Raw genomic sequence first — 12683 nt, forward strand, 5'->3', positions numbered from 1 at the left:
ACTTATGTAAGTTGAATTTTGAACCACGACTGGCTTCCAAACCAGTTGTGATGTCACAAAATCCGGGTAGTACGTTCACTCCTTTAACTGAGATTTAAGGTGAGCACGGAGAAACTTTCCCCCTTCAGCAGATGAAAACAGACTTCTGGTGTTAAATTGAGTGGAGGGGGACTTGACAATGAATTTTTCAGATAAACTAAAGGATAACATTTTACTATTTAAAAATGCATTGTCACAGAGCAGTGGATGGGGCTGTTCTACTTAGCTCATGTGAAGTTGACATTTTGGAGATACATGGTTTCACAGTACACTGCAAGGTCGTTACAGTGCTGTACAGTATCTGAGAAATGTAGCTGTATCACAGGAAGTGGAATTAAACATTAATGAAATAGAAGTAAAAGATATATTTTTAAATTGTATCATATTGCAGTTAAATTGCTGTTTTTACACAGGACAGAAAACAAAGCAATATGAGCTCTGCTCAGCTATGGAGCCGATACTGTAGAGAGACAGTCATTATTATTGCAAGTGTCATCCACTGAAGTCAACTCAATAGCCCTTGAAAACTGCATTGGAAAACCAACGACAGCATTCATCATTATACAAAACAGTTCTGTGGAATGCATAATTGCATGATTATATGGATTAATGCCTTCAGCTGACATTTCTTTTCACTATTATGACCTGTTATTGTGTGGCACTCCTCTGTGCCCGTGTCAGTCATGATGGGAGCTCTTTTCATAGTTTAATCACTTAACATAACTGATGAAATTTGTATATTGAATAACTGTTACAACTTTATTTTAGTTTCATAATTGACAGTCCTCACCTATGTGTCCTATGTCACCAAAACAGGGAAAAGATGGGGTTCTTTCTTTCTTTAAATGGCCTCTGCTGAGAGATTTTCTTTATTGTGCTGGGTCAGAAACCACTGCTGATGCAGACCTGTAAAGCACACTGAGTCTTTGTTTGTGGCACTGTGCTACACAAAATATACTTACCTTGAAAGACATATTTTCTTCATACCTTTTTACAGAAACTTTCTCTCATGTTTTGAACATTAATTTCCCCATGTATACTCTTTTCGTCCAGGTTTCTCTTTGTGTGTGCTGGGATAACATGATAAGCAGTTTAACCCTCTAATGGTCTTCTCTACTGTTTGGTAAAGCACATCATGAGTTTGTGATACCTTGTTGAAAGTTTTGTGACACTTAACTCAAACTAACGGTTGAACTATGTTAGGCCCAAAAGCAGAACTACATCTATTTTAGGCGGCTTCCTTCCAGGAAGTTGAAATTACAAAAATCACTCCTGGCATGTGGACTGATGTTTTTGGTGTAGTTTAGTTTCAAAATTATGTATATGAATAACCCTCGAAAAAGTCTAGCAACTTTGGAATAATTTTTTTAAAAACATGCTCTACTAATTGGTTTAGATGTCCATTTATAGTAAAGGTACTTTTAGATTTTTTTTTTTTTTCTTTTTTACAAAGCTGAATATTACCATGGAATATGATGTTTTCTGATTATAAACTGTATAAACTATCAATACAGTACAAGTGTCCAGATTGAAGTGAACAGAAAATACTCAGTCTTCTCAATGCTTTGTAGAATACCACAAAAAGAGGATCCATTGCAGAAAACCAGATGAGCAAGTCTGAGCTAGTTCTATAAAGATCACACTACATATTATATGACCTTTTGTTATGCTTTGTTCATGTAAAGAAGATATGTATTTTATTTCACTTTAATGAAGACAAATGTATGCAGGCTGTTCAAAGTGCACTTTTGCTGTAAATGGACATCTCAATAGTCTTAGTATTAAAAATCTTTTTTCTGTTGGTGTCCATAGCTTTTTACTGGGTAAAGGGTTTAAGAATGGATGGGTGTAATAATCTTTCCTGGCAACCTCCAGCTTCAAAGTGATGCCCTTACATCTGGCATCTGCCCAGTACAACCACCTGTTAGTCACTGGTGCAGCGGAGGAATGCGGACCTTGATGCCTTGCTTCTTAGGACTTAGGAAATGATCTGGTCCTAAGCCCACCTGATCACCTGGGAAAGACAAGGAAACTTTCTTCTTTCTTTCTTTGTGACAGAACACATACAGTCATTAAAAGTAAGACCAGAATAAGACCATTTAGAATTCTTACTTTGATGACCTTGAACACCAAGACCATCTAAATTTGCAGGGGACGTTTCTTTTCATGTATTTAATTTATTCTTAAAATATTTCATGTTAAAAAATGTATGTAAATGACTCTAATACTTCTGCAACGCTTCTTCTCTCTCTCTCTCTCTCTCTCTCTCTCTCTCTCTCTCTTTCTCTCTCTCTCTCTCTCTCTCCTCGTGTTCATCGCCATCGGAGAGAGGCCAGATTTGTGCGAACAAACACAAGCACAAAAATAAATTAAGAGATCAAAACCCATAGAGAGGAAATGAGTCAGTATTCCACACCGTGTACAATACAATATCATAGCAAATTAGCAGATTTCAATGGCTTCCACTGACTACCATAGATTTACAATGTTCAGTTGGCTGCAGATCAGTCCTCAATAAATTGTGTCACTTTCCTTTTTTTCAGTAATGGTTCTGATAGACAGTGACTTGTAGATGACCATGAAAAGAAAGCGGCTACTGAGGTGTGAACAGAAAACCTGGGACTACGAGCCAGCAGTAATGAGAACAACAGCGTTTGTTCACATCCTACTAAACTGCCATTGTGACCACATTTTAAGTCCAATAAGCTTCTCTACAAAGGTACAACATATAAAACTGTTAAATATATAACTTTTTAGGGCCTTTCAAAATACATTTAATGACATTTCTTTACTCCTTCTTTTCAGACTCGACAGCATTTATACTCTCTGTAGATCTTCATCATCTCTTCAATATGATTTGCGCTCCTTATCTGTGACCAACGCGACAATCCTGCAAGCTGTCCCAACCGTAGCTACTGAAAAATGCAAATCAGATTTTTTTTTTTTTTTGATACACAGTTATACGTATGTAGTACCTATATCTCCAGTTCCAAAATACAGTGGTGGGCTTAGTCTGAGAAAAAAATGTCTGGAAAGTTTTAAAAGTACTCCTTTTGATTGTGTACAGTACATATGCCACCAGAGGTGAGGTTCGATTTGCCTCGGTCCACTTGTGCACCGTGTCTCTGTGGGGGCAGTCGTTGTCGGTGGCGACACAAGCAGCAAGTTCACAAAGTCTCTGTGTGCCTCTGCCAGATGGACCACTCTGTCATAATGATCGTATTTGTTGTTTTGCTCTTTGGTCTATAAAAATATGGGAGGTTTACTCCAGCAGAAGGCCTATTCACAGCGGAGCGCGCTCAGTTCGGTTTTTACGGCCTCGCGAGGGGGTCCGAAAAGCAACAGGGTCTGGTCTGTAATGATCCCGTCTTTGCTCTGGAGCTCCTGCTCTAGAGGCTCGGATGTGATGTGGGAAATCCCCTTATTCGAAGCAGTCAGCGGTTTCAAACTTCCAATGAGGCAAAAACCATTCATGGGATTTTAAGGTGTCCGATCCTCCACGGCACGAGCAGGCACTGCCAACTTCGCAGAGCAGGCAGATAGAGCGGAGAGGAGGTGGACGCAACATTTTGACCCGACGACAGATAGCAGGAGGGAGCAGTCACAGACCCGGAGGAGACGGTCACAGGAAATAGAAAGTGTTTTACAGCAAGTAGTTTGTCCAGTGTCCAGGGGAGAGTTCTCCCGTCTCTGGCTGTGTTATGAGACCTGTGAATCAACAAGAACAGAGCAAACATGAGGTGATTGTTTTAGCACTCAGTCATTGTCACTGCCTTCTCAGCTCCTGAAAGAAATTAAATCACTTCACTTCTTGTATTTAAGCAAAAAAGGCATTTAAATAATCCAATAATTTTTTGCATGTGCAGCCTGTATATTGAGCCCTTAGTGTTTTGAAATACAACATATGAAAAATGTCATCATGTCCTTTCATCTCACATGCAGCAGCCCAGAAGATGTTTTGTTTGACAATTCAGAAATATGACATTTAGTCTTTGCAGTAGAGATGCACCTGCTCTCTATTCTGTCCTCGTCTTTTAAGTTTAAAGTAAACGTTCAACATTTTTGGAAACGAGCATATTTGCCCTCTTGCTGAGAGTTACAGGACAAGATCAAAACCACTCTTCATACCTGTACGCCAAGTATGAAGCTAAAGCCAGGAGATGGTTAGCTTAGCTTAGCATCAGAAACAGGTGGAAACAGCTTTTGTGCGGCTCTTGCATGAATACTTTTAGGAAATACACTTATTCGCTCTCTTGTTGAGAGTTAGATTACAAGCTCATTACCACTCTCATGTCTATATGGAAAAAACATGGAGCTACTGTCAGCAGACAGTTAGCTTAGCTTAGTATAAAAATTGAAAACGGAAACAGCTAGCCTGGCAGGTAACAAAACATGCCTACCAACATCTGTCATCATCTGTCTTACTTCATAAGAGGTTATATCTTGTTTGTTTAGTCCTTACGAAAAACCAACTGTTTCCTCCTGTTTCCACTCTTTATGCTAAGCTAACCGGCTGCTGGCTGTAGCTTCATATCTAACAGACAGACATCATAATAGTATCAAGCAATAAACATCTTTCCCAAAATGTTGAACCATTTATTACCAATTACTACTTTTTAGAGGTGAATCATTGCATACTTTGTGTGTCGCTACATTGCTCCTTACCAGATTGAGGGGTTAATTACAGCACTCTGACAGCAACATAAGAGGAAAAAGAAAAACTCGACAGTTTACTCTCAGTGAAATCATCTTTTGCCAGTCAAATATTTTGAATTCTTCAGCGGGTGTAACCCAATAACAAAGCCCGTCTCACAGTGCAGACTCTGACAAATAATTAATCTACCACAGAAAGACAAATCTGGAAGCCTCCTCACCATCTGGCCCCCGCCAGTCGCACAGCCAACTTCATGGAGAAGCTGATGCCTTACAAGACGGCTGCATTGCCGCTGAAGCTTAATTCATAATAATGGAGTCTTGATGATTTCACAAAGTGCAAATTGCCATGAAAGGGGCAGGTGTTGGATGGAGTACTAGCATGTATCACAGATGACAAAGTCTGATGCTCTGGGAATAATAAACATCTCAGTGAGCTCCGGGATTTAATAGAGATAATGTTATGGTTTTGTTGGAGCTGGGCATGAAATGGCCCAGAGGTGTAACAGCTTAAAGTGGGGGGCATGACCGTGGCTAACTGCTCAACTGTGGCCGCTGCCCAAACAGGTGTTTAATCCCAGTGAAAGCACAGTTTCCTGTGTCAGTGCCTCCTAGTGGGCACACTGAGATTACAGTGGCACTGAATGGTCAAGAAGGATAGAATCGCTGCATAGAAACACAGTTGTAGAAAGAGGGATGCAAATGAATTTAAATAGAGGGCAGACATAGAAATGGTCTTGTTTTATGTAAGCTACCACATAGTCTGTGTCTACCATGATAATGTTCTTATATTCTCTCGATGGTCCTCTCCTTTTTTCTCACACCCACACTGTGGCAAATGGTTCCCCATAAATCTCACACACAAATCTCATCTCAGGGAAACGCAAGCCTTCTATTAAAAAGAGGAACGAATGTCAGATGAATATGAGATGAATTTGCCCTATGAATAAAATTCACAGGCCCTGGGTGATTATTACCTCGGGTTTATCAGGAAACGACCATATTACTCCATTTTATATCTTTTAACGGCGAGAGAATATTTCACATTCTTGTGCCGGAGGAATGCAGAGTTGAGGGGAATGTGATGCCGAGCTTGTCTGGCTGTTGAACACACGGACAAACTTTGAGTACAGTGGGGTCCGGCTGTTCAAACAAGACCAGAAAGAGAATTCGAGTGAGACTGACAACTGTTTAAGGTGTCATAATAACAGAAGGGAAAGTCATGGGCAGAATCCATCTGCGTTAAGTGCAATTCGTGTAGACTTCTCTTGTTACGGAGCAAGCAGGTGATTCACTCAATATATTGATATGCACCCAGCGGCGCTCAATAGAGGACGAGGAAAACATTTGATTTCAGGGACGTTATATAGAGTTTCCCGTCTCTGGGCAAAGCTGAAATGCTTTGATGTAGGAATGAGAATGTGCATGCATTTGTGCTGGCTTTTCATATGCATTTTGCATGTGCATTCAAGTGAAAGTGCATGCGGCCACATCTGCCGGAGCTAAAGAAAATTATACACAATACACATGAAGTCGCTCTCCAGCTGGGAGTTGGAGGATTTAAAGCCAATGCGGCGAACACGTGGCACCGGCTTGACATTTCCTCTCTGTGTGAACTCTTGCTGACTCCCTGCAAAATGTCACCGCACGGTGACCCACGGTGAACGTGTGAATGGGCACGCATGAAAGAAAATTGATCTACTTTGCCTTCCCGAACTCTTCACCGAGACTCTGATAGACGTGAAAATTGCAAAACCTCAGGAGAATGCAGTTGATTCACTGATGTATGACATAATGATTTTGCACATTCGCTGGATGCTTTGCAACAATCTGAGGATGGAAAGGTGGTGCCGAAACATCAGCTGATGAAATAAAGCCCCTTCTGCTCACCTGTCATTCCAAAGTGCTCCTGCTTTCTGCATCAACCCCCATTCACTTGTTTCTAATACTTGTCCCTGCCCTCGCTGTTCAACGTTAAGTCTTGTGCAGTCGAGCACGCGTTCCGTTGGATCGGCGCACGTAAGCTGCACAATAGCCCCGCCGGATGAATATTCATAAGTGAACTTGTAGGTTGGGAATGATCCACAGGTTAATAAGGCAAGGGAAATCGCTCATTACACGCTGTGAAGTTGGATAATGCCTGAAGCGGATGCCGAGATCAAAACACATGAACATGTATGCACGGGCCTCCAGACACTAGCCCCCATTCCACATTAAGAGAGAGTTCAAAGCTATCTGGGGTGTTATGTCATTATCAACCCTTTCATACTGCATTTCTTCAGAACATCAAAGCAAACACGGCTCACTATCTGCATTCTCCAATATGATCAGAACTTTAATGCTCAAGAGGGAACATTAGAACAGATTTAACATCGCACTCCTACAACGGTGGCTTCAGAAAGGAATAACAAAATGTCACTGATCGGTTTTAGATACAAACAACATATCCCGCAATGTGCTGTAATGTTTAGATTATATCTGTTCATGCGATGTAAGCTACTGTATTGCATGCCGCTGGATGAGATCATATGATTGCAGGCGATATGGCTTTGTCTTATTTTACGCAGTAAAATGGGATCAAATGTTTAAATCCAATCATAGATAGCCTTCTCCATTAGTAAATAGACAATAATCTCCTATATGATGCACTGTGAGAGGATCTGAGTTCAAAGCATGCTTTCCACCCTGCGTCTATTTATAGTTTCATTATTTACTGAAGACTTGCTGTCTGGACTGAAAAGCAGCAGGATCAGATTTTGATTTTTTTTTCCTGAAAAGCGAATCATAACATGGGCCATAAATGCTGACAGAAGAGCCTGGTTTTCAGAAATTCTATGAGACTGGCCCTTTTTATGACTTTGGCCTCATCCCTTTTACTGCAATGTACGTTAAATTTACTACATGGCTACTCTCTGTTTCCCAATCACATGCATTAATATCAGAGTCTGTCTGGCGCCTTGTTTCATCTGGGCGCACAGACGCCATCTGACACGATACTTTAAAAGACAATATACAAGGCATGCCAATAACGCAGAGCAAAAACAAGCTGAAAATAAACCGATGGGTTTTACTGGTATTGCTGCGCACATGGATTTTCTGTGGTTAAACACACACGAGGGAACTGGTGAGCTTATGGAAAAATGAGTAAGCCAAATAAAGACATCAAACAAGCAGGCGGTTGTTTAAATTGTGTCTGGATTTATGTGTGTGCCTGCATGTGCTGGCTGTTGCATGTTCGTGGTCTAACAAAACTAGAATATTGCTTGTAATGATTTTCATTTGATTCTGAAAAAATAAAAAACTCCCACACATAAGGAAAATCGATTTTGGTTAAATTGTATATGTGCAGTGCCTGCTGGCTCATTGTGAATAAGATGACCACTTTCATTATTTTCTAAATTAATTCAAAAACGTCATTTTAAGACAGACATTTGGCTATGAATAACCACAAAAAAAAAAGAAAAAAGATATGGCTGATCTCCCTTTTCAGGCTCTGTGCAGAACAAGCTTCACTGTAAGACCTTCAGTCACAAATGAGAGGATTTCTTGAGGGAAGGAGATTGAAATTCAGGGGCTTTCTGTTGTACCTTGCTGCCTCCATGAGGCCCCTGGTGCTCTGTAGCTGCTTGTGTTGCTTCCTGCCTTTGCGGGACCAGGGTTTGGGTGGAGTTGTTGGGATGTTGTTGTTGGTGGTGGTGGTGGTAGGGTGGTGTTGGAAGATGGTTTTTGGCTGTCTGTCAAGGGGTCATCAATGCTCTCCATAGTGCAAGAGTGTCGAGGGGGACTCTTGTCGCGTCATAGAGCCTGAGGGGAGAGAGGGAGAGGAGACGGGGAGGAGGAGAGGGAGAGGGGGGGCGGTATGGTTATCAAGCTCATCATGAGGATGCAGTGTATCATTTTTAAGTTTTGTTTCTCCAGATTTAGACACAGTCACACCACCATCACCAACGCCACCATTGTCAGTTTGTCTCACTAAGGTGTCTGTGTTGGCTTCGTACAAACCTGATGAGCTGCTCTGAGACATTCGTGGTCCCCAGAGGATGAAGCCTCCTGACTTTGGTGACAAAATTCTCTTACTTCCAAAGCTAAATAAACCATTTAAAAACCCACTTATCTGTTATCATTGTCACAAAGCTGAAAACACATTGACATTTTGGAGATGCATGATTTTCAGCAGCAACAATATACTGTATTTACACTTGTGTGTGAGTGTGCGCATTGTTCTTGCATGTTTGCATTGGTTGTTGTTTGTTTGTTGGAACAAACCTGCGAGCTGCGTGCAGTGCGAGCATGAGCCAACAATCGTTCCTTGCTTTATGAAGTCAGTTGACATTTTTGGCCTCATGGAAATGGCTGGAATTATGTAACTAGGCAGTGTTGACCCTTGTACAGCCAGGTAGGGGTGCTTCATTTGCTAGCAGAGGTTTTGGTTTAAGCAACACTGCTGACTGAGCAGATCAATTGCACAAACTCTTACACTGTTGATAAGACAGACTTTCTCGTTCTTTCTAAAAGTCCCAATATAGTTCCCAGCTTCCCAAAATGGAGGACTTGGTATTTTCCAAGCTGAGACGGTGTGCTGACTTGGCTCCCTCTAGAAGGAAGACAGACCTAATGGTTAGCAGCAACAGGGTCTCTTTTTCTTTCTCTCTCTCGGCCTGTCTGGGGTGGCCAAGCAGCTGTCTTCTTAGTGGTGATTCTGTTCAACCCACTGTTGGATGTGCCTGGAGGGCCCAGAGGGATCAATTACCAAGGCCGGTACCGACCCAGAGCAACAGGGGGGGACGTGGTGATGGTGGGGCTTTGGGGGATCCCATCAGGCACAGCCTGAGCCGGATCCACAGAGAGGCGGAGAGGAACAAACAGAAAGGATGTGATGGGAGGGGGGGTATAGGAGGGAGGCCCTCAGCACTTGCTTACAAACCCCAATCGAAAGAGCTTTTTCATACTCTGCCGAACACATGCTGTCACTGGCAGATGTATAAATGCGTAAATACTCTAGAAGCTTTCAGGGAGACACAGACTGGCCTGGGGACTGTCATGTGCAAACTGCCCCCTTTGTAGAAAAAGACTGTGCGTTGGAGATGAAGGCTCTTCTCATCCTCACATACAGTATGTCTATGTGTAGTCTTACCCTCTCCCACATACAGAGAGTGTATAAAATATGCATATGATACACATGAGCTCAGAGGTACCAGTGAGGATTGTTCCTCCTCTACTCTCACCTTCAACTTTTCCATCTGAATCCCCTCCCTACATCCCCATTTTCTTCTTTCTACCCTCCTTTCTCTGCCTACTCCTCTTCTCCTCTCCTCTCTAAAACAGTCTTGATTACAGTAATCACAGTCTTTCTCTCAGTAGGTGCCACTTCTGCTCATAGCACTCTGTTCACAGCCTAAATACCCCAATCAGCACCGACCTAATGGAACGTATGATTAAGACCTAGTTAGGATTTTTTTTTTGTCATTTCAATTGTTTCAGAGTGTTTTCTACATTTTGAGTCACTGTTTCCTACTATGTCTGAAATGGATGATCACATCTGAAAAGTACAGTACTCAACAAGACAAGTGGACGCATTTGACGGAATTTCAGGATAACAAATGCTCTTCTTTAGTGAGTTCCTGTGTATAAATCATTTGAAAACATTGGCTAAAGCATGTGTAATTTATTGGATGCTATGTAAACAGCCTGCGAGCTATAGAAAAAAAGGCCTCAACAGTTTTTTTTTTCTTGCAGTTAGATTTTGTGCAATTATAACTTTTAAGAGCAATGTCCTTTCCAACTAACACTTAATGACACTTAACGGCTTAACAGAGCCACTGCTTGATGCGCACCAACTGAAAAAATGACTTGAATAATGTTTCACAATGGCGTACGTCTGACTGGCTCAAATCTCTTCCACTCATTCTGCTCTTTTCTTCTCTCGCACTGCTATTCTGTCTCTGTTTTGAATTCCGTCCTATCACGCTGTCACAAAAGCCGTCAGATAACCTGAGGTGATTTCACTTTTCTCCTCTAATGGTGCACCCGCTCTCCCCCTTTCTCACCGAGCTCCCCGCGTCGGCACACGCAGGGAGAGAAAGCTCCTTGTGCCGTTTCATCTGCCAGTCTAAAATGGTGGAGGGCACAACGCAGAGCATCCTCCTCTCTGGAGGGAGACGGCAGTAAGCCTTTCACTGTGAGAAGGAGGTATAGGAGGTGACTGCTGAGACTACATATCGCTTTGTCAAAAGAAAACGCTTTGGAAAGGCGGCAAAGGCTGCATTTGACTGTGGTAGCTATGTGATAAAATGTAAATTGAAATCATTTAGCGTCATGGAGGGAGGGAAGTATATTGGGAGTGGGAAATTAACCCATGGTGGCTGCGTAGAAGTATTTCTTTATCTGATGATTTTCGCATGTGAATATTGTTATCGCACTATAGGTTATCTCATTTTCTTTGCACTACAAATTATTTTGCTGCTTGGATACCACAGAAAACTAAAGGTCGATGTCATATACATCTGTTTTCAAGTGTTTTTAACATCCAGTTTATAATAAATTGTACATTCAGTCCAAATCAGTGATACCTATGCAATGATACCTGTGGCAAATTTGCCACTAGAAACTTTTAGTAATTTTTGAAACAATGGTTATTTGATTTCACTGTAGTTTTAGCTTAAGCGACTGTTACGTTAAATATTTTGAACCTGTAAAAGGTTCTGAAATATGCACATGATGGCTACATATACACTATGATATAATGCCAAAAGACTGAGGCTATAACGCTACATGTTCCAGGCAAAAAGTCAGCATCCTCCCCAGCTGATGCAGTACAGTATTATTGAAATGTTATTTGTTCTAACATGCTCCTTGGATGGTTTGAAAGAAAAACATGCTTGGACAAGCAACACATTGGTTAGAGCTATGCTTTAATGTTTTTCAAAGAGCATGCTTCATTTTTACTGGAGAACAGGATTTGAGGATAACCGATGAGTTTGTCGCTATTCTCATGCCAAACTATCTTTCTAACTCAACAGTTTTCTACTGTAACCTGTAACCCTATTAAATAGTGTGATTAGATAATGCAATACCCCTTCCATTAAATAACGCTAGGTCACTACTGTAGATAGTAAGCTTGCTAAGTTAGCCAGGCATGCTAACGTTTGCTGGCTATGTTAGAGCAGATAAACATACATACGTACACTTTTGCTGTTTTGGTTTGGTTTTGGAAAGGCTTAAAAGCTGCCTCAACATTTGGAGAAATCCAAAACTTGACAGGCCTCCCGGTACAGTTGCCAAGCTATGATTGGACAATTGCTATTCAGGGGCGGGGTTTAGTGAACGGTCAATTGCCACAACACTTAACATTTCATTACATCAGTTGTATCTTGACAGATGTTTCTGGGCAGTATTTCTGAAAGTGATTATCATTTTTATGTCCGTATGGGTCGCCACAAGGCATACATTTTGGAAGACGTCCAGTTCTATGTACTCAGATAAAACAGAAAGAAAATAAATTGGTGACTGATGGACATGCAGTTGAGTGTCCATGTGCATTTTATTGTTTCATTACTACAGTAAAGTGAACCCAAGGAGCTCATTTATAGTCTTAGAGCTTGATATGGTTCATTTGAAGAATTCCATTTTCTGTTAGGTCAGTCCTTTAGAGGAGAAACTTGTCACTGCATCAGGCTCGTCATACTGAAATAAATTATGTGCTATAGCTTCACAAGTGCACCTCTATTTGATATGTGTCCTTTTCAGCTGCTGTTTTCGTGCGCTGCTAATAAAAGTAACCTCGCACGAAACGTCACTGTCAACAATAAGCAAAGTACATATCAATCTTCATATGTTTCTTCTGGAGCCGACCGTAGAAAAATCCATATTGTGTTTTTTATTGACAGGAAGAACATGTACTCTTCAAAGCAGGGTCAGACTAAGATAAATGCATAGAGAGGGCAGAGAGGAGGAGAGAGAGGAGGAGAGAGAGACAGGGAGTATGGGAGGGA

General features: G+C 41.4%; 1 protein-coding gene across 1 annotated transcript in view; it reads right to left on the reverse strand.

Annotated features, from left to right (window-relative positions):
• Positions 1-3725: 3725 nt before the first annotated feature.
• tafa5a (TAFA chemokine like family member 5a) overlaps positions 3726-12683 on the reverse strand; it is a 126830-nt gene continuing 117872 nt past the window's right edge. Inside the window, exon 4 of the mRNA XM_070929074.1 lies at positions 3726-3747. Coding sequence (XP_070785175.1) covers positions 3739-3747 — 9 coding nt within the window. The 3' untranslated portion in view covers positions 3726-3738. The remainder of the gene's footprint in view (positions 3748-12683) is intronic.

This window comes from Enoplosus armatus, chromosome 22, assembly GCF_043641665.1.
Source record: "Enoplosus armatus isolate fEnoArm2 chromosome 22, fEnoArm2.hap1, whole genome shotgun sequence".
NCBI classification, from domain to species: domain Eukaryota; kingdom Metazoa; phylum Chordata; class Actinopteri; order Centrarchiformes; family Enoplosidae; genus Enoplosus; species Enoplosus armatus.